At 47.8% G+C, this 22,597-nt stretch overlaps 8 protein-coding genes across 8 annotated transcripts; 5 read left to right on the top strand and 3 right to left on the bottom strand.

Moving 5' to 3' along the window:
• Positions 1-689: 689 nt before the first annotated feature.
• On the top strand, positions 690-1,092 carry P174DRAFT_419101 (uncharacterized protein; the record flags this gene model as incomplete). Its single annotated transcript, XM_024824761.1, has 2 exons — positions 690-840; positions 917-1,092. 2 exons carry the CDS (start codon positions 690-692, stop codon positions 1,090-1,092), a joined length of 327 nt encoding a protein of 108 aa, XP_024683732.1.
• Positions 1,093-3,405: 2,313 nt separating this feature from the next.
• P174DRAFT_368457 (uncharacterized protein) lies at positions 3,406-4,778 on the top strand (the record flags this gene model as incomplete). The annotated part of the gene is made up of 3 exons (XM_024822227.1): positions 3,406-3,854; positions 3,910-4,022; positions 4,111-4,778. 3 exons carry the CDS (start codon positions 3,406-3,408, stop codon positions 4,776-4,778), a joined length of 1,230 nt encoding a protein of 409 aa, XP_024683733.1.
• Positions 4,779-4,908: 130 nt separating this feature from the next.
• On the top strand, positions 4,909-6,547 carry P174DRAFT_458714 (uncharacterized protein; the record flags this gene model as incomplete). Its single annotated transcript, XM_024829699.1, has 2 exons — positions 4,909-5,146; positions 5,199-6,547. The coding sequence occupies 2 exons, from the start codon at positions 4,909-4,911 to the stop codon at positions 6,545-6,547; spliced, it is 1,587 nt and encodes a 528-aa protein (XP_024683734.1).
• Positions 6,548-6,663: 116 nt separating this feature from the next.
• On the bottom strand, positions 6,664-7,636 carry P174DRAFT_502563 (uncharacterized protein; the record flags this gene model as incomplete). Its single annotated transcript, XM_024831099.1, has 2 exons — positions 6,664-7,187; positions 7,233-7,636. The coding sequence occupies 2 exons, from the start codon at positions 7,634-7,636 to the stop codon at positions 6,947-6,949; spliced, it is 645 nt and encodes a 214-aa protein (XP_024683735.1). The 3' UTR covers positions 6,664-6,946.
• A 214-nt stretch (positions 7,637-7,850) lies between these two features.
• P174DRAFT_510972 (uncharacterized protein) lies at positions 7,851-9,650 on the bottom strand (the record flags this gene model as incomplete). The annotated part of the gene is made up of 9 exons (XM_024831737.1): positions 7,851-8,143; positions 8,199-8,332; positions 8,501-8,544; positions 8,584-8,628; positions 8,685-8,747; positions 8,787-8,830; positions 8,891-8,996; positions 9,265-9,465; positions 9,573-9,650. 9 exons carry the CDS (start codon positions 9,648-9,650, stop codon positions 7,851-7,853), a joined length of 1,008 nt encoding a protein of 335 aa, XP_024683736.1.
• A 1,462-nt stretch (positions 9,651-11,112) lies between these two features.
• Positions 11,113-12,315, bottom strand: P174DRAFT_419103 (uncharacterized protein; the record flags this gene model as incomplete). Its single annotated transcript, XM_024824762.1, has 1 exon — positions 11,113-12,315. The coding sequence occupies one exon, from the start codon at positions 12,313-12,315 to the stop codon at positions 11,113-11,115; it is 1,203 nt and encodes a 400-aa protein (XP_024683737.1).
• A 5,866-nt stretch (positions 12,316-18,181) lies between these two features.
• Positions 18,182-19,437, top strand: P174DRAFT_502565 (uncharacterized protein; the record flags this gene model as incomplete). Its single annotated transcript, XM_024831100.1, has 4 exons — positions 18,182-18,536; positions 18,587-18,805; positions 18,911-18,946; positions 19,228-19,437. The coding sequence occupies 4 exons, from the start codon at positions 18,182-18,184 to the stop codon at positions 19,329-19,331; spliced, it is 714 nt and encodes a 237-aa protein (XP_024683738.1). The 3' UTR covers positions 19,332-19,437.
• A 329-nt stretch (positions 19,438-19,766) lies between these two features.
• Positions 19,767-21,009, top strand: P174DRAFT_502566 (ankyrin repeat protein; the record flags this gene model as incomplete). Its single annotated transcript, XM_024831101.1, has 2 exons — positions 19,767-19,864; positions 19,953-21,009. The coding sequence occupies 2 exons, from the start codon at positions 19,767-19,769 to the stop codon at positions 21,007-21,009; spliced, it is 1,155 nt and encodes a 384-aa protein (XP_024683739.1).
• Positions 21,010-22,597: the final 1,588 nt, after the last annotated feature.

Below are 22,597 nucleotides of genomic sequence, written 5' to 3' on the forward strand. Positions count from 1 at the left end.
TATTCTCTACCCAGATGTCTGGTGCAGGCGGCGGCGGTGGTGGTCCCCCTCCTCCTCCCCCTGGAGGTGGTGGTGGGGGTGGCTAACAATATCGGAATGAAGTGTCTTAATCCCATGATGTCGGAACACGCTGTGGAAATTCCTGTGGCAGAGCATATGGTTGGGTCTTCTGAAATTTGGAGGTAGTGATATGGGATATCATTGTGCTACCCGAGCTTGTAGTAACTACCACTGGTGAGCTTTGACAGGCCATGGTCTTTGTGTCCCGGAGATACTGTTTGTCAAGTCCGGAACCAGGTCAGCAACGACCATTTAATACTTAATTACGGAGCCTTGTTCTGTATAGTGCTCAGGTTTCTACAGGCCTTAAGAAAGTATATCCTGCAAGTGGCTTACATGTCATCCTGTCTAGGAAAATAAGATTTGTCGGCATTATGGGCTATGCGTATCTGTTCTGGCACTGTTTGGACATAACCCCAGGCACTCGGCACCCTCGTTATCAAGTCCAAACAATCTACCTTGCCTGATAATTAACACAATCCTCTTCCATAAGTAATATAATATGAGTCAGAGAAAATGAGTCACGGCAGATATACAGCAACCTATGATGGAACGTTTGAAGCAAGCGCATAAAAAGCTTCCGTGAGGACATATTTCTCAATTCCATTCCCGTATAATAGTGTCCCCCTATGTATCTTGACCCTCAGCATCAGACACAACGTCTCCCCTCGTCTGGCTCGTCACAGGATGCTCCTCCGGATTTGGCCGGGTCTTTATGGAGCAGATTCTGGCTCGTGGAGACCGGGCCATTGCAACTGCGCGCCGAGCCGAAAGGTCGAGGTAAGATTGACTTGGGCCTATTCTGGGAACGAGGAGCTGATACAGAGGCATGAAGTTTCAATTTGTTGGTACTGAGGAGCTAGACGGACGGTTCGATCCGATGTGAAGCCCGTCGACGTTGAGGGACTTCGTTGGGAAGCAGATAAAGTAATTGCATCGGCGGCGGAGGAAGCCGACTTCGATTACGATAACGCATGCAAGGGCACTTCCCAATTATTGCGATACATCCTTATACTACTCAAGAACGACTAACTCTTAAGAATACAAGTGCATTTGGCAGGTACCTGAGACTAGTTATATAGTACACCGGTAGACGGTAGACGCCAACAAATATTTTCTATAAGACAAAGGATCCCAGCAGCTGACTTAACGGAGCTTTGTGCATAGGTGGCAACGACTGCACTAGACGTCATCCCACGCTATTACTCAAACCGCAATCTCTTTGAGCGACGCAGTGGGGAGGCTCCGTAGCGGTGGGTTTGTGGGGTTCTAATAGGCGTGGGTCGATATTCGCCATCTCGGGATCGACAGAGGAGCGGGAGTGTTAGTGCCTGACCGCCCACATGATTCCAGAGAAGCGTCTGTGCTGTCGGCAGAGGAAGTATCGCTGCAAGTTGGCAGGGTCTCTTTGGGAGGAGTTTTAATTTAATTTGGACATCTGAGGGCACGTTAGCGGCGTGGGCCAAAAATTAGGTAGCCTCTGTGAATTTAGGGACATTGCAGCAGGCTGCCCAGGTGCAGCTAATCCTCTCGTGCGCACGGGTACGATGAAAATCAATGAGATGGCGACGGAAGTGAATCTTCCGCCTGGTGGAGGTGGATTAGATGCCGAACGACGGGACAAACCGCAACAGACGATGCAAACATCCGTTGGGCAATCCAGGGCTTCCTCTCCAGAAGATGGTGATTCTTCTGGCTCCCGACGTTCAAGACGACGACGACATATTGACCGCCAATGAGTACGCTTGGCGTTGTGTGAAACGTTCACTGTGTACTTGTTCTGCCTCTGATATTGCAGACTCTTCGTCTTCTCCAGACATGGAGATAAACTGCATATAAAACGACATACAGCCGCTGCATAAAGGTCGCGACAGCTCTCCACGTACACAAAACCTGGATCACCTGAGAACTCGCAGCTCTACACCTGGGAAGCAGACTCCTCCACCTTCACTTCCAATAAGCCGTGATTTGTCGGTTGCGGAAGCGGAGAGTACAGGAAGAGGTTTTCAATACGCACTGCGATAACTTAACCACTATGCTGGTCTGCTATTAGAGCACTCTGGCTTAAAGAGATGTGGTAGGCTTCAAACTGAAACTGGCAGCACAAACACAGGCCTGGCTAGGCTTATTCAAGCATTTTCCGAAAGGAGGAAAGTCTGTGGCTATGCACTGATGGCGGAACACTCAGTGTTTTGTATTTCATTCCTTCCTCCAATCAAGGCAGCTGATCTTGCGCCGAGTGGGTTATGCCTTCTCCAAGTGCAATGAGTGCTCCAGCCTGGTGATGTATTCTCCAGACAGCACCACCCCTCTAAACTGCACTTATGCTAATCACCACCTCATTCAAGCGGCATCACCCCATCACCCAGCAAGGACACCCACCCGGGTATTGACCGCGTTTAAGCCACACGCCGGCCGGTTAGTAGTTGGGTGGGTGACCACCAGCGAATCCCGGCTGTTGTATGTCGGAGTTCACCCAGTTTTTTTGATTCGTGGGGTCTAGCGCCGTCGCCGCCTTATCTTCACCCTGTTCACCTGAAGCTCACCTGAACAGCCTGAATGTCAATAATGCGCACCCAGTGACCCTGTTCGACCCCTGTCCTGCTGACGTGTCTTCTTCCAGCAGCACTGGGGAGTTGTTACAGGGAACAGATACGGCTTTGTTGGAGACCAGTCAACCTTTCGCGGCAATGGAGCCAATTCATTTGACTTCCAACGACCCAGTAGCTATTCCTTCCAACCAGGCTGTGCGAATGAGTTAAGGTTCCAGTGTTATATACTTCCGTCCTGTTTATATCCGCGGCGAGTCCAACTATAATGGTTTCTAGGAATTCCACAACGCCATTCCCATACGCATTGGCGTTGCTCTTCGTGTCGTAGGTGTTGCTCTTTGGTTTGAGACTCTTCGGCTTGCTTCAGTCAATCTTCAGCTTCCTTGAGAAGGCGGTGTAGCCTATCTAACTCCTGAGAGGTCATTTTTATTAGCTTGGATTGAAGCCTGGACCAAATGGTTCCCAGATTGTTTGTTGTAATTGGGGAGCAGGATGCTGAAGTGCTGTACCAGTGATGCTCTAGTATCCAGTTCCTCGCTCTGCAGATTTTTATGGTTGTGTTATTCTCAGCTATGCTAAGATATAGCAGTAATATTTGCCCCATATGAAACAGTTAGCAGCTTGGCATATGTACACAGCCGCAACATACACAGCAGCCTTGGGCGGCTAGGATCCAGCCTGACCTAACCCCCATCAGCGCTTCCTCGTTCAAAAGTCCATAATATCTATGTAGATAGAGTGTCTTCTTTGAATGCTCTATCACCATCTCTATTGTTTTTATGAAACTTCTGCCATGACTGACCCCTTTTCCGTGGCTGGGAGCGCAGTAGGCGTCGTTTCACTAGGCCTGACTGTTTGCCAGGGTTTCCTTGCTTACTATGGGCCATTCAAAACATTTCACGAGCAGATTGACGAGGTTGCCTGCCGAGTATCGTCCCTAGATGGGATCTTGAAGGCACTGGAAAATGTGCTCATTAACGCACATGTACTATCCAACTCTCCTTCAGCTCAATCTACAGCTGTCGCGATAGATTCGATCATATGTTGCGAGAATGGACTGCAAAAGCTAAGAAAGATGCTCGAGAAATGCCAAATCACCAGACCAGCCCACAACCTACTAGGATCCAATATTCAAATCAATCGGATGCTGTACCCCTTTAGACGTGACACGCTGATGACACTCATGGGAACGATGAACTGGTTGCAAGCCAACCTCAGTACCTCTTTGCAGATACTGAACATGTAAGTGGACAAGAAAACGAAGGCTATGAGCCTCTCGCTGACGGGTAGGATATAGTTCTATGATGATTATCAACCAAAGGCAGATGGATTTGGTACTCAGCAGCTCATCATCTAGCGCGTCAAATACAGACCACATTCTTGCAGCAGCGGATCGTTTGGGCCAAGGCAGTGTTGGTCTTAACAAAAAATTAGATATGATTGAACAGCATCTAGAGCAACTGGTACGAATAAAGCCTCAGCTTAGAATGCTCTTAAGTCATGACGAAACAACTACTCACTACTGGTACTAAGGAATCCAACTTTCTTCATTATGGAGCAAGTCAAGTTCTGAAACCGGCTTTACTACGGTCAATTCTGGACAGTCACCTAACTTCCAACGAAGTCACTGGCAGCTTTATGGCTAAAGGCCAAGTCCAACGTAGAACATCCCGAATGAGATGCTCATGCACTAATTGCAAGTGGTCCACCTACTCAATCAGAGGGGCTTTGAGTAGTGGTACAGCTAATTACCATGGATGCGAAGTTCAGGCCCAGGAAAAAAGGATCATTTCATTGTTCAAGAAACAAACATTCTACACCAGGATTCTGAACTTCTCAGTCCAAGCATCGTTAACCATCACAAAGGGCGCTGGATGCTTCTCGATTAGACCCAACCTTGAGTTCCGAGCAGTTGTGCCGCTAGATTCGCCAGTATTTACCCTTCTCATGGACACCGAGAAAGGCTTGAGGTCACAAAAAGCCGACTTTATCATAGGACGTACCCACAAAAAGCTACTCCAGCTATTTCAGGAGGGCAAAGCATCATGTTCCGACACTTTACCAAATGGTGATACTATTTTACACGTAAGTGGATCATCTATGCCAGATCGAAAGCTGGCACTTAGAAGACGAATTCCTCTAACACTTTCAAAAGTTGATAACTAGCTGGCAAGAATACAGTTACCAGTGGGATGCCTCCTCATGGCTATCTTGGCGTGCTCTTATCAAAGACCTCTTACGGAATGGGTTGTTGCCAGATCATGTTAACAACTATGGCGAAACCCCCGCAGACAGAATGATAACACAGTTTGAAGTTTTTGGAAGGCGAAGAGATCCTGGCCAGCAACAGGCCACTCTTGATATTTGTTCTGATATTCTGGGTTCGGGAGGCTATATGACGCATATGGCCCTCGACTGGAGGCATCATCTGAACACTTTCAATCCTGCGTATGAAATGAGTGGGCATGATCATCTATTCGAAGACTACAGTATTCGGCTTGTTTGGCGGCTTGCTGAGAAAGAAGGAATTGAAGGTGGAGTTTTCTACCCAAATGTCTAAAAACAGCGGAGGCTAATTAACCTTAGACATCGACCTTCCAGAAGAGCTTCTTCCTCTGGTAAATAGGTCAAAGAAACACCTTCAGGCGCTCCTTAGAAAGGGAATCGGTCTACAGCACTGGGTTGACTCTTATACTCACTGGCCAGCAGGTCTTGCTTTACTCCTTCAATCTGGTTATACGACCGGTTCAGACACTCTTAGAGCAGCATGTGAAGCGAACTGCGAGGACAGCGTCAAGATGTTGATCAGGTCCACAAGATGCTATCTGGGGCCACAGGCACTAAAAGTTGCTGCTATACATCATCATTCAGCAATTAGGGAGCTAGTGGTCCAAGAATTCATCGACCGCAGAAAGCGGCTGAAGGCGGTAGCAGAAACCTTTCTGTCAGATGAATTGTGCCATGAGCTAAGTATCAAGCCTGATACTCTGTTGGGATTTGATGCCTTCAGAACCTATGAGGCTCTAAAGGCGAGCTCTTTTAATGTTGATGAGTTTCATGAAGATTATCGATATCGATGGTCAGTCTATGATTCGACCGGAAACAACCTTGAGCTGTCAGATCAACTGTACGGTGCTGGATTCCGAGATGTGGACGAAGTATACGCTGACAGGACTGGCCTTATGAGGATTAGATGGAGTTTATGGAGTCCATTAACATTTAGATTTGTGGACTTGGTGGAAAAAGCGAACTGGCTGGTCAACAAAGGCACCGACATCAATTACAAGGAATCAAGCTCTTCGGCCTTGCATATCTTGGGACACGCTGTGGGGGAGGCTATCCATTCAGTGAAGGATACCGAAGAATTCGCTTCTCAGTTGAGGCAAATGAGCGAAGAGTGCAAGAGATTATTGCGCGGAATAATTTGCGATGACATTCGAGACAGTTGCTGCTGCCCCTATTCTTTGAGTGGATGCTCTGGATTTACGAGACTCTTAAACGGTCTCTTCCCAGCAAGGTCTAATATAGGAACGGATGAAATCATACCGAGGCTTGCAACAATGTTAGAAATACTTTTCGATTCACAGGAGCTTCATACTCGGGAATACTTCACCAGTGAAATTGTTCCTTGCGTCTTACGCTTCATCACTTCTCGAAGTCTGGGAATATCTCACACATGCAACCATGAAAGGTACCCAGAATATGAGCCTGATGAGATCGCAGAGATTCAAGATGAGGAGAAGCTTTCAATCCAGGAGTCGGACCAATTAGTTGAGAAGTTTCTTGCGAAGTACAAAGAGCTTTCTCCAGGCTTACTAGATTTCCTGACAGGTTTTTGGTGGACGCATATGAATGAGATCCTCTTGACATGCGGGACGACTAGCGCAGAGGAAATCAGTCAAATTCTTGAGACAGGGGTAATATTGTATAGATAGAAACTGAAATTGTGTTCCCCTATTCAATTCACATTGAATACTATCATATTTAGGTAATCCCGTATTATACCAGTATATGCTAATGTTTAACTGATGATGACACTAAGAAGTGAAACGGGCTGAGTCCTGTGTTGCTAAATTGATATAAGACTAGCATACAAAAGATATCGCTGGGGAAAGAAGAAAAGAAAAGTGGAAGATTGAATGCTTGTTGTTATAACAATTGAAACAGGTGATTGTTCCGACACAGTAGATTTGTGTAGTATCTCTGCCAAGGCTTCCATTTGCTCAATCCTCGACTCAACAAGTACAAGCGCTTGTGGATGGATGGATAATAGCCAAGTCTGCCTCCCCCAACCCGCCCCACATCTGTCGGGTCGGCCCTAAGCTCATGTTAAGTTACCCAGACAAAGGGCAGTAGCCAGGTTTGACCGGACAATTCTGGAATATAATCGGATCACAGCAAAGTAGTTCGCTAGGTTTGCTGAGATGATCCTGACAGTGCTGATGCCATTCATTCTGATTATTGAACCACAGGTCGCCCTCGTAGCAAAACTCCGCAAAATCATCGACACTCATTTGACGAAGCCTCTTATGGTAGCAACGATAGAGATGAAGCCATTGGCGATGGGCATGAAACCTAATGGGTCAGCACAGGTGGTGCATATGGAGAGGGAATACTTACCTATCTATTGGTTCACCACAAACGCATCTGCCATTGACTGGGTGTAAACTTGATCGACAGGTAACCGGACGGTACTGGTTGCAGATTGCTTCCAACGCCTTCATAGCCTCCCGTCCGGCTGAGCTTCGTATAGTTGACTTGGTTGGCAAAATCTGAGCGAGGAGGTCCCGCTCGGGCATAGCTCGTCGGTGGTAGTGGAAGAGGGTTTGTTCATAAATGCTTCCGGTTTGAGTACCCTGTTGGACACGTTGTCGTTTAAGTTCCTCAAGATACAGCTTATCCTTTTGGCTCTGGACTCGACGTCGTTGTAACTGAATCCCGCGCTTAGTTTCCGGACTATGGGCCTTTGCAAGGTGGGCGCTAAGAAACTGTTGATATAAATTACCACTAACCAAATTAGGCATGTCTAGATTACCATCAAAATATCCATCTCCTACTTGATGCTATTCAAAGCTACTGATCAACTGGAGGACGACATGGATGGAAGATTCTATGGAAGAAAAATGCCTCATTTTTTGCCACATTTACAGTATATACTGTGTATATATGGCCTAGATAGTCACTCGTTTGAGAAGATCAAGACCTTCAATGAATTCTATTTGGTAGCGTATTCCGATCTCACATCGGTATTGCGGATTTTGACAGAAACTCAAATTCTGTATTAAGGGCTATGGCGTCTTCTCGTTCCTGAAATTCAAATTCTGCTTTGGCTGGTAGAGATTGCCATAAGTTTGGATTGCGGTGCATGCCCATGCTATGTTGATTCTGAATATGCTCATGGTGGGAAGCAATATTCAAGTAGGTTGCAGGTCCATCCACTTCGCACACGGGGTGCGCATATGATCGGCCAAAAGTCTGTGTTTCTCTGTGTGAGGCACACTTCATTCGAGCTGTCTGGGAATATTTCTTATCTGCGACATATGAGTGACTCAGACAGCACTTTTAGGTCAGCATATTTTTATCCACTCCGATACCCAAGAGCAGCAAACTCTTTTCCAAATGCGTCAGCGCCTCTCGCCCTGCCAGTGGAGGTTTCACAATTCAGCTTGCTCAATGGCCTAAAAACAGGAGTATCCAAGAGGTCTTCTTGGAAATGAATCCTGGAGATGACGTGGTTTTATTGCAAGTCCAAGTCACTAAGCTTGATGGAGTCCAGTACGTCAAGGACCTCGATGTAAGATTTGTAATGGCAGAAAGCTTAGTCGGCCGAAAACAATAGAAGCATAAATAAAAGTAGGTTAAAAAAGAGTAGGACTTCCTCCTTATACACCTTGTAGAAAGCATGGACTAAAGGTTCCCATTTTTTCATTCTCTAATACCTCTTTACGAACTCCCGAGCATAGGTCAACACCAACATTAGAATGCCATCGACCAGCTTGATGGTGAGGATAAAATGCTATGCACAATCAGTTTCACAAGGCTTCCACTAAATATGGTTTGCTGAATACAGACCTTGTAGCATGCTGCCATGGCACTGGCCTGGAGATTAGCATCCTTGTCATTGCAGCTATCCTTCTGCCGGGCAATAGATTAATGCGCTGTTGACTCATGCACCTCTCTGGTTCGAGCAGAAGAAAAGCAATAGAGTAACATTAATGCTAAAAGCTATACTTAACTCCAGTCAGGATACTGGCTGCGGTATCCCTTAAAGTCCCAACACCAGAGCTGTGTTTGGAGAATGGTTAAATCATTCGGAGACAGTCCATCTCTGGACATTTCAGCATCTGGAAGACCAACTTTGGTCTTCAAGTCTGAAATGATATACTTTGAGATTTGTCAGTATAGAGCTCGATGGAGCATAAGTGTGACGGGCGTAGGCAGTATTGTCTTCAACTGGCAATCCTATATTAACGAATATCGCAAACTTGGAGAGAGAAATAGGAAGATACATCTCCCTCTCCTTCTTATATACATGTTCCTAAGCTTCTACTGGGTTCCAACCTCTCCCCGATGGTTCTTCTAGAATGTTCTATGGTTGAGGGCATGGCTGACAACCACAGCCCAGGCCGCCTGTGACAATAAGAATGCATACCTCCTTTATAGTAGTAGACATGCTCTTCGGGACACAGAAGTCCCTCGTGCGAGCCAGAGCTGTCTCGAAGTCCCGGCGAAAATGTTCGATTGTTTCTGGTGTAGGTTTTTCCTTGATACGACCTGGCCTGTTTCTTGCATAAAATTCCAAAAACCCTTTATATGTTCTGATATCGGGGGGAAAGCAGGCCTCGGGGTGCAGCTTTAGGAATCTGAGAGGATGAGCAGCGAGCCTCCATAGGTTCAAGGGACTTACTTGTCGAAAATCATCAGACTTCAGTCATATTTTTTGGATGTTCGTGGAAGAACTGCTCTTTTGATCTCTTTATTGTCATGTTCGTTGAGATTAATCACGCATATAAATTTTGCTACTGGTTCTTGTGGCATATTGTCCGATTAACCTTGACTTTGGAAGAAGGAATAGGAGTAAGACAAACGCATCGTGGGTTTTAGATGACTTATCTCCCTTTAAGGCCGTCATTTTGCCCATTTGTCAAAATGTAACTTCTTGGTAGCTTGAGTGCAGAATATTCAGGCACCTGAATCTTTACCTGAAGGTGCCGGAACTTGGGCGGCAAAGCGGCGAGGGAACAGACGCTGAGAGGGGTGAGCACCACATATACAGGCTGTTGTATGTTGTTGTCGGTATTTTTGTCCCAGTCGAAGGAACTGTTGTCTCGACAATCACAAGCATGAATTTCGGTGTCGTCCTAATCTATAGTTGGGGCGCTTACAGGAGAGTATCCATGTAGATAGTATATCATCATAAATATATACTGTGTGCATCATGAGGGACTAGCTACTAACTATAATACAGTCCTAACTAGCCCCTCTGCCTCACCATCTATCATGGACTTGCGCTCCTGCCGTCCCATCACTAGGGAGAACTACAGTATCTCCTTAATAGAGAGCTACCGGTCCGCGGTCCTGCACAGGACACCAGGATTAAACTTCATGCTGCATGGTGTCACCCCTGTGATGACAGTATTTTACCCTAACTAATCATCATCATCATAGCAGGCTATGCTGGTTAACGTCTACTTAACGTGCTTGACAGTTGCAGGACAGAACTATTCAAGCACGTTAGCAAACTCAGTTGAGGCAACTGGGATTCAGGCAGTGAATTTGTGGGGTTTTGTCAGACTGGGGTTGATTTCTGCAACGTTCTTATGGTTTAAGAATGCATTTCGGAGGAGGTGGTGGTTTGACGTAAATGGCCAAGGTGACTTTCAATATATGTTTTAGTGTGCTTGTCTCCCTTGTTGTATTGTTTCAGCTGGATCTATACTGGCGGTAAGGACGACGTTCGCCATTGCTCTTTTATGGTATTGACTCAAGCACTAAGATCTGGGTGATAAAATGCACTTCTGATCCCCTTGAACTGGAACTTTAGAATATCCCCAAATAGGATTGGACCATTAGTATCTCATTCAGCGACGTTAGTCCTGCTGCAAGCCAGAGTGAGGTCGATCCCTCAGTTTTAACTACTGGAGGAATTTATATGGCATAATGGCATTTGTTTACATCCTCCACGCTATTATTCAATAAAATAGCCATGGGCCAGTCTCCTGTTCAAGTGCTAAGATCTATGGATGCAAGGGTGGCCAGTTGCTAGACTAAGAGCAAAGGAGTTCTTAGAATCAGAGCCACTAGTCGTGTTCTTCCAAACAAATACCACCTACCCTGAGGTTTCATTTACTTGACAAGAGCATCCCAAGTTAATCGAACGTGAACGTGAATTAAGACAAAGCATGCAGTAAATGGGGCTGTGGAACCTAAGAACAGGAAGCACAGGAAGCACAGGAGAAGGCAAAAATATACAACAGGCAGAAGAATCAACTGGTAAGGATCACTTCCAATGCACCACCTTCTTATATTCCTTCTCTGGAATGTCCCTCCCAGTAATCACATCCCTGTCATGAAGACCTATACCAGTGACAGTCCCATTACTCGCCCTTATAGCCTTCAAGTCCACATCAAAACATCCAGTGGGAACAGCCTGTGAGCATAATGGCCATAGTTCTCCGGTGCACATGTCGCAGAATAGGCCTTCCTTGGTCGAGACGAAATCCAGCCCCGCAGCCGAAGTGCTCTTGCACAGCTCGGTGGCTGTGTGGTCTCCATGTTCACTCACAACCACAACCCGATGATCCGCGAAGCAAACCCGGTCATTCTGCCTGGCTTTCACAGATCGCTTTTTGACGCCGTACGTCGGCGCCGAAACGCGTCCACTGGTCCACTGTTGCAGCTGCCGGATCTGCTGCGCGGTGGGCTTGTCGTTCGGACCGGGACTGCACATCACCTGTCCGGGAGTTTTGAGGGCGGCAAGACTCGCATCGGTGCCATCGTCATTATATGTCAATGGGGGGTTGAAAATCGGAAGGCAATTCATCTCGGTCAGGGAGGGATACAACGAGAACCGGGGCGCGCTGGCGCACATCGTGTCACGGGAGTCCTGATACTGCTGGACGCGGCCCTGGGTGGCTGCGAAATCAAGCAAATGGATGCCCGCCCCCTGGGGGAAGTTGCTTGTGGACTTTCCAGTGTCATGCTCAGGCGAGTCGATCCAAAAACATCTAGGTTTGAATGGGTCGCCGCTCTGACGCTGGACGGGGAGGTTGGAATGGTACCACGCGGCGCCGCACTCTTTGGGAACGTCTCCGAAGAAGCCCCAGAATTCCTTGTTGGGAGGCGTGATGTAGATGTACGCTATGCAGAGAGCGTCGTTGCCACTGCTGGACACGCTGAGGTACGCCGGGGCGCGGTTGTTGCCCTTGTTGATGGGCTCAACAACGATGTCTTTGAAGTTGCCATCGCCAATCTTGCCGTGGCGGGCGCCGCTTTTGAAGCCGATGCGCTCGCCGCTCTCGTCGAACAGCGCGATGCTTGGCGTATTGCCGCCAGTCCTGGCGTAGTCGGCGTCCCTAGGCAGTGACAGACCGGCGGCCACGCGGACGACCGTAGACGACCCCTGAGAATGTGGGAACATTTCGCTGACCATGGGGACCATGGTCAGGGCAGTTAAGAGGAAGGCAATTGCATTTCCTGCCATGGCTGCGGTCTTGGTAGATGCTGGGAGAGGATGAAGATACCTGTACTGCTAAAGATTGACTGGGTTACGATGGAACGAGCAACAATCAACGGTTTATATAGGTGTGCGATGCTCCACCACCGATGTTTTCCACAAACATGAACACCGAGTGCAGCCTGACATCTCGAACTGTTTCACTGTGATATGTGAACCAATGAAGATATCGGGGCTATGGAACGGAGGACCTCCCCAGGATACATGTTCTATGTTTAGCATGCCATTGTTACTATCTCCAAGCAATCCAACAGTACTCGGCAATGTGCATATGACCTTGAAACACTTCTGCCTGAGCGTGTAGTGATGTGATGCTGATGTTGGAAGCTGTTCGAGGCGCTCGCCTGTCCTGTCTGCTCAACCAACTATACTAGTACGTTGGAAGGATCGCCTCAATTCAGAGCGGCGCAACTAAATTGACTTTTCATGAGCTCAGCCTTCTTTCGGGGGTACGCCATCACTTCGGCTGGCTCTGTTGGCATCATGCCAGCCATGCTATTGGCAACGTAGAAATTCTCAGCCTTGATGCCTGGGTATCCTGAAACTGGCCTAGAGATTGCTACGCAGTTCTTTTCGGGCCATGCACCTGCGCTCAAGACGAGAATAGACACCCCTGGTCCACGGATAGAACCCGCTCCCGACGGGTTTGTTGCTCTATTTTGGGCTTATTATTGACTTGAAACGCGAGTTACATTTGTCTATGTGCATTTCCTTGCGCGGGGCCGCGTGTCAGCCTTGTTGTTGGCGCACTAAAAGTTAAAGAGGACTACCGGATCAGACTACTGAATGCTCCTTATCGAACGCAGAAGACCGACGAGACGCTATGGACCGGGGAACACGGTAGCAGCTGCACTACGCCTCTCGCATCATTGCAATGTAGACATCCAAAGAAACGCCTTGAACCATCTGGATTAGAGATGCTTATCTCAAAGTCTCTATTAAACCCTCATGGATCCTTGGCACACAGGTTTGATAGCTATTCTACCTGTGGCTGACTACTTTATTTAGCATTACAGTGGTGAATGCACGGTATCTGCACTGGAACAGATCCATGCATGGTATATAAACTGCAGAATAACATATTTATTCTATCTATAACTGCTATCATCACATCTCAGGGCACTGAACACCTCTGCAACATATAGGAGAAGCTGCTTATTAGCCCAGTTAAGAAGGCAGCTCGTGGCATCTCTATGGGGAGGCGTGTTGTCCATATAGTCCACCCCCAAGCCTGTGTGTAACGAAATACCACTTCTGGGTCCGTCTGGGGCCCACAGGGTGCAATACTCAATACCACCGCAGGACTAAGGGTAAGTAAGTAGTCAGTCCAACCTTCTGTTGGAATAGAGACATATCAGCTTGGAACGTATATGGCGGAGGTAAAGACAGGAGGACAAAAGAGAGAGATGGACTCAACAACAACTTCTCACTTCCTAAATCAACACGCCCGCCCCTAATACCCGCAAAGATACCAAACCGCCTCGCGCGGTCTGTCTCATTCTGTAGAAGACCTAGAAGGCTAGCCATCACTGTCCAGATCTCTACCATATCTCATAACTGCGCCGGCGTGAGACCGCCATGATTTCCTTCCGCGAAGCCCCTTGGTGGATTAAAAAGCATACTTCTGAAGTCACTGGCGTCTAGACTCCCCAGAGGGCGCTAGGGCGCTGGGTTACACTGCAGCCATGAGATCTGACCAGTGAGGTCATCATCTCATTCTTTCCATGCAGTGAAGAGGTCACAGAAGGTCCAGACACGCCAGATGGCATCATCCAGTTCCTTTAAGCAGGTCCAGCACAGGTCCAGCACGGGTCCAGAAGCGCACTATAGGATTCCCTGCGGAGGACTTTCCGGCAGTAGTACAAGAGGAGAGCCTTGAACTGGGCGAGTATGTGCAGGCATTGTCAGTAATGGCGCAGGTAGAGACTGACGGAGAGATTCTGGCCTCCTGGCTACTTCTCGCTTGCGTACACCCGGTCAGTAATTTCGCAGTGCTCCCAGGCTGCAGGGGACATCTTCCAGAGACAATCATGGATTAAGGATATCTTGTGCGCCTTAAAGACTTGGTATGTCATCCAGTTGATGGTAGCCATGGCAAAGAGGTCATCCAAGCTATCAAGTTATCAAAGAATGCTCAGGATGATGTTGTTGTGTCTCTGGGGATAGCAACTATCACCATGGTCTTTGCAGAGAGTAGAATACCCAGGCATGCAAGGCTCCTTGTTAGTGATAGCCTTAAGTTCATACACACTGGGGATCCTGAGAGTGACCAATGAGTCTGGTAGCTAGAAACTTGCAATGGAGCTTTCTTCACGCAGTGTTGGACTAGTATCAGGCCCTCTAGACAGCTGTAACTCCAACATTGTATGTGAAGGAAGGAGCTGTTTAATCTCAGAGCCATAAGACAGGCTATCAAGTAGCGTTGCTTTTAGTTTGTGGATTGACTCCCTGCAGTAGCAGCTCATCCTCTGCTCCCAGATGCTGGATGATAGCAGGAGGCATCAATTTCCCAACCACTACCAAGAACACTCATTGTATTTGAGTCGTCATGTCTATAGTTGATTTCAACGCGCTGACTAACACCTAAGGCAGGCCAAGTTTTGTCATCCTGTCAGGCAACAAAGGGACTATTTCCGCAGGCAATAGCTTAATGAATTTCACAGCAGCGGAACGCCTCTGCGTGCACACAGGTGGGGGACTACACGCCTGCATCAACACTGTGGATGCAGTGAGGGAGTTCTTATGGAATGTAATAACGCTATCAGTCAGGTTTTCCAACTTGAGCTGAGCTGGACAATGCGGTTCATCTATTGAATTAAAGAAACCTATAGACTATCAACTCCAGAACTCTTTCTTTTGCTCCTGCCACATTAGTTAGCCACTACGAAAGTCTGCTGCGTGTGTGCCAAGGAGCGTACAAGTTCCAGGGCCAGGAAGTAAACCATCTGAGACAGCTTAGTCTCCAGTATTAGCTTCATCACTGTAAGATTGTGGCTGGCTTCCGCGCTAGTGCCAGAACAGGTTCCAGTCATGCAAAGAGAGGACTTCAAGAGTATGGAGGCTCCCTGCCTATCAGCCTTCACACTCAGAGTTCTCTCATGGTGTATTAATAACAGTCTGGGTTGGAGCACTGCTCTCATAATTGCTCAGTCCAGAGCAGCAAAATGTTTTAGGCTTGGTTTATAAGGCAGGGGGTAAAGCTCCAGCTTTGGCTGTGCTTTAGGCTGAACATCAATGATTCATTACTCCGCACAGCGAGGGCATCATTCACTAAGTCAATATCAAGAGGGCATTCTCACTAGCTCTCTCTCCCTCTCTAACAAGCCCATCTTAGCAAACACCTCCCGCGGCAATGGTGGAAGGGGGTTGTCCTCCCTCATATTTCTTGATACTAGAATACCCTGTGGCTCTCCTGCGATAGCGATAGGGCTATAAGTGGGTTGGCTTATGTCATTTGTGCCATTTAGATTGAATCCCAATATATGCCCAACCTGTTTAAAACTTGGCTTGAACAAGTAGACGACATTTCAGACTCAGAGTCGTAAATGCTCAACATGCTCAGCGTCACCACTTCTCTGACTGTTGTCATACTAATCAAGTCATCCAGGTGACTTTTGTTCTTTTCACAGCAAACAGAGAACTTAGATCATGGCAGGTAGTTTCAAAACATTTACATTGGCGTAGATCAAGGGGTTTCCATCTACTAACACTAACATCAAACAGGCTCAAGCATAATTTGCAAGATATTGGCCCTGTATCCTAGATGGATGACAGGTTCAGCAGACAGACAATAGGCACAGAACAAGCAGCTCTCTGTTCAATCCACTGCAAGTATAGTCGCCATTTCTCTTTCTCCAGGAGCTCTTAAACAATCTTTGAAATGGCGCTATTTGGTCTCTCCTCATGCGTAGTTGGCTGTTCATTCAACCCCAACACTTAATGAGCTCAAGCATGGCTCGACATGCATTCAATTCCGTGGATGTCTATACCAACATTACTATCTACTCAATAACCCCGCACCATGCGAAGGGAGCCAACCATACATGCATGTTTAGCACCAAACAATCAATTATCTTGTTAATTACTTATTAGCCTCATTAAGCCTCATCAAGCCTCCAGCTTGGCCCGGGCATGCTAGCTGTAGGTCTGAGCCCCGACATAAGCACCTAGTTCCTCCCCGACGGACCCTTATGCAGGGACATAAGGGGGTTGATCCTGGAGAAACACTGATAGTATGATATATGATTCTGCCTTATCTGCGGAGAAGTAGGCTATCAATACATGAGGGTGCCGATAGGACAGTACTCCGTAAGGTGGGGTTGGTGATAGCTTTGGCGCTGTTGGGTGGACGACAGGGGTCTTAGCTAACTGTTGGTGGCGAAGCTACCGTGCATGTGTCCATTCAGAACTCCAAACCATCCTGGAAATTCCACTGGGTATTTCTCTTTAACATTTGCTTGGGCTCGTTCTTTAGATACAATGGTGATCGGACCGCATGGGGCCAGCCTTTGGTAGTTTCAGAATACCGACGGTGTTGGTATCTTCCGCGATTCCAAATCCAACATACACAGGGGAGAATTAGGTAAAGGCTTCACTAATCATGGGCAGTAGTCAATATGGAAGAAATGTAGCAGCCTGGCGGAATGCTGTAGACCAGGATAATCGAGCGTTCCCTGCACATTTGAACCTCAAGATGCAAGGCAATGCATCCACATGACCCTTGGTCTGTCCAGCGGTGGAGCTAACAGTGTGATAGTTTCTGATGCTCGCTTAATTGGCCTCTTGGTCCATGTGTCCGAGGTTAGCTTGACTTTTTTTTGCGGCAGAACGAGTTGGAATCGAGAATGCGGACGACATTCATTCTTCCTAAGGGCTTTGAAGGGCGATATTCGACGCCCTGCATGAATAAGTGTATAGGTCTTCATTAATTCGAATCAGATAAGGAGCATATCGTTACCAATAGCATTAAGTGATGTCCCTTGGCCCTCGTAGAAAACAGCCCTTTCTACCTGATCTGCTGGTCCTGTATCCCAGTAACAATATCACAAGCAAGGAACCTTGAGCCAACTCGGTTGACCGTCTAAATTTACACCTTGAAACCAGACTATGTTTCACACTAGATGGCCTGGATAAGAACGCTCATGAGCCAGCGTATCGGAACGAAGAAGGCCGCCAAACACCAACGAGCGAACTTGTGATTCTCTCCAAAGAACGAGCACGATCACAATCCGCCTGACGGCGCAATAGCCAGAATCCTTTCCCAATTCCTCTTGAAAGGGCAACTCTTGGGGGGACAAGCTGTTGGCCCCTAATATAGCACTCGGGACGAGGAGGAAGGAAAAGATGATGCTTGGGGTCCAGAGAATAGGTTAAATACCAGTCCTATTCCTGCTTCTGACGTGAGGTTTGATAAACAGCTTTCTCTATACTTTACTCATCCAGAGTTCTATCAGTATCGTCATTGCTAGCGCTGGCTCGATAAGATCTGACAATCCCTGAGGCATCAGTGTGCAACCAGCCCAATCCAGCCATGTATACACCTTTCGTTCAAAGCTTTACCTGCTCCTTCTTGTGGGACTCTTCCTGACGTGGCAGGGTCTGACCCATCCGGTCCACGGGTGAGATCGATTCCTCCAAAGGCGTTCAAATAACATCTGCTGACACCTCCGAGCAGTGAAAGCCATGCTCGATCCTTGATAAGCCCAACCCTCGAGCCTTCTGGACCCGCTGCACTTCACGTCAGGGGAGGCAAGCTATGCGGCCTGTCTTGGGGACGAGCCAAGGGGGAGATGGAGAGAGTGACAGCGGCGGTTCACCGAGGGGTGGGAACAATATGCAGCTTCAACCCCACAACAACCAAGGAAATCCGGCCGCCATCGGTGCAGCTCGCGAAACGTTCGCACTTTACAACGAAGCAAGACGTACCGACAACGGCAAATTCTTTGTGCACACAGGCCACAGCAAATTCTGGGAAATCAATCGGAACCAGCGCCAAGTGTACTCGACGGGTGTCTGCACCGGATGTACCGTGGTGGTCGTCGCGTCTGGAAGAGGCATTTACTTGCATCATTTCAAACAGGAGGTGGGCCAGTCAAGGCCCTTTGAAAACCCTCAATCAGAGGAGTTTCTCAACTACGTTTCTTCGCCATTTGAAAACGAAGTACGCGAAAATAGGCGGGCGTTTGACGGTCAGCGGCCGCACATGGTGGTTGCGACACCCCCCTGTACCAAAATGCAGGGGATGTCCTGAGACAGAACTTTTTAAGTCGGTTCGGCGACGGCACAGTGACGATACAACCATATTCGATTAGATGGGTCGATGGTGATCCACATGATAACACCCCGTTTGGGAAGGTCGTCGTCCTGTGGTTGCCTCCTCCTTCCAACGGCGGCGATCATCGGTTGATTGTGCGTGTGGAGGAAAATGTGGTTCTCGATGCACATTACAATGCCGATGGTCAGTTGCTGGCTTAGCCTCTTAGGCCATTTCCGGCCTTGGTGCCATGTGGACCGACCTAAAGTCGTTGAGACTCATCCCCTGAAGTGCTTCCTTACCTCTTAGGAATCAGAATCCAATACGCTTCAAGCCCCATCGGTCGTACGTCTGGGATGCGGATGGAATTCAGGGAATCATGTTTTGAATGATGCTTGTATATAATTATTGTCCATTTCAATTCCTTCAATCGTTGGATCATTCTAGATAGTCACATCTAGATACAATTTCAGGATTGTTTTGGTTGTTGTTGCCACTTGTCGTCGCTCCTTTCCTAGCTGTTATGGCTTCCCGAGGAACATTTTGGGCTGGTGTATTCCCTCAGCACACCGTTTATAATACCACTCTTATCTGAACGGAATGATCCTTAGCTCATCGCCTTGTAGGTCTTAGGGAGTGGTACAAATACTGGGACCCTTCAGCAGTCCAAGGGCCTCAGCTGGTGGGATATTTTGATAAGGCCACCCGCTCTATCATTATCCGATCATAAAGGCCCCTTTGGTACTACGCCAAGTTAAGATAGTGGGACCGCAATGGTAACTTGAGCAGATCAGTAACCAGGTGATCTCCGGGCTTTGAATGGTTGCCAGCTGCTCATAGCCCCCCGAGAGCTTGTACTGAGAGAGGTTAGGCATGGCTACGCTATAGTAATGCTGGGAAGCTATTGAACCAACCTCATTACTTCAGAAATGAGCACAGGCTGCACAGCCAACACTGAGTTTTGGGATCTGCTGATGATCAAGTGCTAAAAGGGGCGGAGTTGGCAAAGCAGGGAGCCAGGTAAGGCGTTCATGCGGGGAATTGTATCAGGCGCATTTCACACGACGCGTGTAAATGCCAGGGATTGACCTGCCAGCAAAGCATGGGTGCCCTTCCACTTGTCACGCAGATCCATCGATATGATGGGTTGTAGGAGAACTGTTGGATGGCTCCTGCGCCGCCGTTGCCCTGTTGCCCCGCGGGTCACATGACTCTGATTCATTTCCTCATCGCTTTGATTTCAGACCCGTTTCTTTCCACCTGGTATGTTTTTTCGATGACAAAGTTATGGCGGCCTATAGTCCTTGCACCCTCCCCTTGGAGCTTATTGTGATGGTTGCAGACTATTTAGGACCGTTGGATCTCCTAAATTTGATTCAGGGCATTCCCCACTTTGCCCCCTTCTCAACTCTCAGCATATCCAGGCCCACGATGAGAATGGACATACCATCCTGTATCACATTGTGGAACAAAGGCTTGAACATCTCATCAAACCTCTCGCAAAATGGATCCCACGGAGCTCCATCCCGGATAATGAAGGATGGACGCCCCTTCATCAAGCGGTCAGGAACAGTGATGAACTGATGACAAAAGCACTGGTTTATGCTGGTTCGGATATATCAGCCAAGGACAATAGAGGAAAAACCGCTCTTCATCTTGCCTGCGATGAAGATGCAGTTGGGATTGTCCAGATTCTCCTGGACCACGGTGCAGACCCATCCGCAGCGGATTGTGAGGGATGCACGCCCTTGCATGAGGGATTTGGACGAAATACAGTTATCCTACAGAAGCTGATTAAAGCCGGCGCGGACCTTAACCCCCGACGGATGCCACGAGGATTGACCCCCCTTTATTTTGTAGCTTGGCTGGGCCGAGCGGACGCTGCTAGAATCCTTCTTGAGGCTGGAGCAGACCCTACTATTCAAACAGAGACAGGAGAAGGGGAGACCATATTGCAGCAAGCAATTAAAGGATCACATATCAAAGTCGTGCAGCTCTTACTTGATGCTGGGGTGGATGTCAATGTGCGGGATTCCCACAATGGCCTTGATGCCATGCTGACGGCTGCAAGTTGGGGAGCAGATGATTGCATTCGACTGCTCCAGAGGGCCGGGGCGGATGTTTTCGCAGTGGATTACCATGGACGTAACGGACTGCATTTGGCGGCTAGGGCGGGCAGGCTGTCAACTGTCCAGCTGCTTCTAAAAGAAGGAGTCGACAGCTTTGCAGAAGACGACCGGGGCTACACTCCGCTGCGCTACGCAGTTGAAGGGGAAGAAGGGCATCGAGGGCTAACCTGGTGGGACTATGAAGGAGTGATTCGAGTCCTAGAAGATGTGCATAAAAGCCCATTTTTGAGGTTTCTGCAATGGATGCGCGCCAAATACTACTCTCCAACAAAGAGCTGAAGTGATAATATATTGGAGCACTAAGTTGGGCTCCTGGGCAACTTCCAGCCTTTATCCAGACTAGCCATACATACCTCCTCTCACCAACGCCCTCCAAGAGACCCTTCAGTGTGGATCCGGCTGCACTTCAAAATTTCAAAAATATATTTTTTTTTCTTTTTTTTTTTTTTTTTTTTTCCCCTGGAACCTTGGCGTTTAAGCTTAAGGGTCGCCTTGGTTATATATGATATTACCAGTACTACTCTTGCAACTATAGCATCCTTGGGACCCCATCATCATCTGTGACTGTACTGGGTTCGGATTCTCCAGCTTCCAGCCCAACCGCTCATGGTTGACAGCCCTGTGGACAACCAAGCCGTGGCGTCTGGGTTGTCGTTTAACATGGTTTAGGGTTGTTCCTGAGGTGCCAGAAAAAATGGAAAAGAAGGCGACACTAATATAGTGTTGATATAATTTACCGCTTACTCTATTCGAAATTCACCTTAGCTGTCTATTTGATGTTTCTCGCTGCCGCGCTCACCGAGCTAGAGAACCTGAATCTAGCCCCTGGACATTTGGATATAATATACGTACAGGCCTTATCCCTTCAGATGGTGACCCTGCGTCTGACGTTGGTTTTTTTTGGGGGGAGGGAGGGGAACATCTTGGGCTATACATTCTGTATATGAAGGCTTTTACCTGAATTGCTTCAGCCTGGTGATATCTTTATCCGTGATGGTGCTTTAGTCCATACTGCCTATATTAGTAGGTCCCTCAATGATATGCAGATTCTCGTTACGGTCTGGCCACCATACTCCCCTAATCCGGATCTAATTGAGAGTCCATGGGCTCTTATGAAGGGGATTATCTACGAGCGCTATGCACAGCTTGAACCTGCATCGAATACTGAGGATACCCTACGCCATTTGATAGACGCAGCAAAGGAGGCATGTCTTGCAATAAATGAGAGGGTACTACAGCATCTATCTAATACTATGCTTCACCAGGTGCAGGCGATCCTCGATGTAGGACCCGAGACAATGAAAAACACGGCCACTGACTGTCTTTCAACTCTGGCCTGAAGATCTTCTAAGAGGCCTTCTTACCATAATGTACCTTTGTTTCAGATCTCGTACGCTTTCGTTCTTGTTCAATATCAATATCAGCGATGGATTGAACTCTCTTTGGCTTGCTTTAATCCTCCATCAGTTGGACGCATCTTAGTCGATTGCATATCTCTTACCAAGAGCCCCGCAGCCGTGCTGCCATAGACTGGAGGCGGAACGTTACATTTAGACCAATGTGTATCTGAACGCTCGAGTGCAGCTAGACTGAGATAATTAGATCTTCATTATTTGATCTCCCTAGTGAGACCTCGAGATAATACTAGCCAGCCCGCTTCACGCATACTGGCCTCCACTCAACGCACACCCCCGCTAACTATATTTGGAAATTGAACAGTCCTGGTCACAGATCCTGGATGAATTGGTAGAGCCAACCACTGCGATAATTAGCGTGTTCCTAGAGTTGATCTGATGCTACATCCCGCATTATGCATTTCAAATGTATTGTCACCTCTTTGCCCTGCTTCTCTACGAATGCGGTGAGT

The sequence above is a fragment of the Aspergillus novofumigatus genome (genome assembly GCF_002847465.1).
Source record: "Aspergillus novofumigatus IBT 16806 chromosome Unknown P174scaffold_3, whole genome shotgun sequence".
Lineage (NCBI taxonomy): Eukaryota > Fungi > Ascomycota > Eurotiomycetes > Eurotiales > Aspergillaceae > Aspergillus > Aspergillus novofumigatus.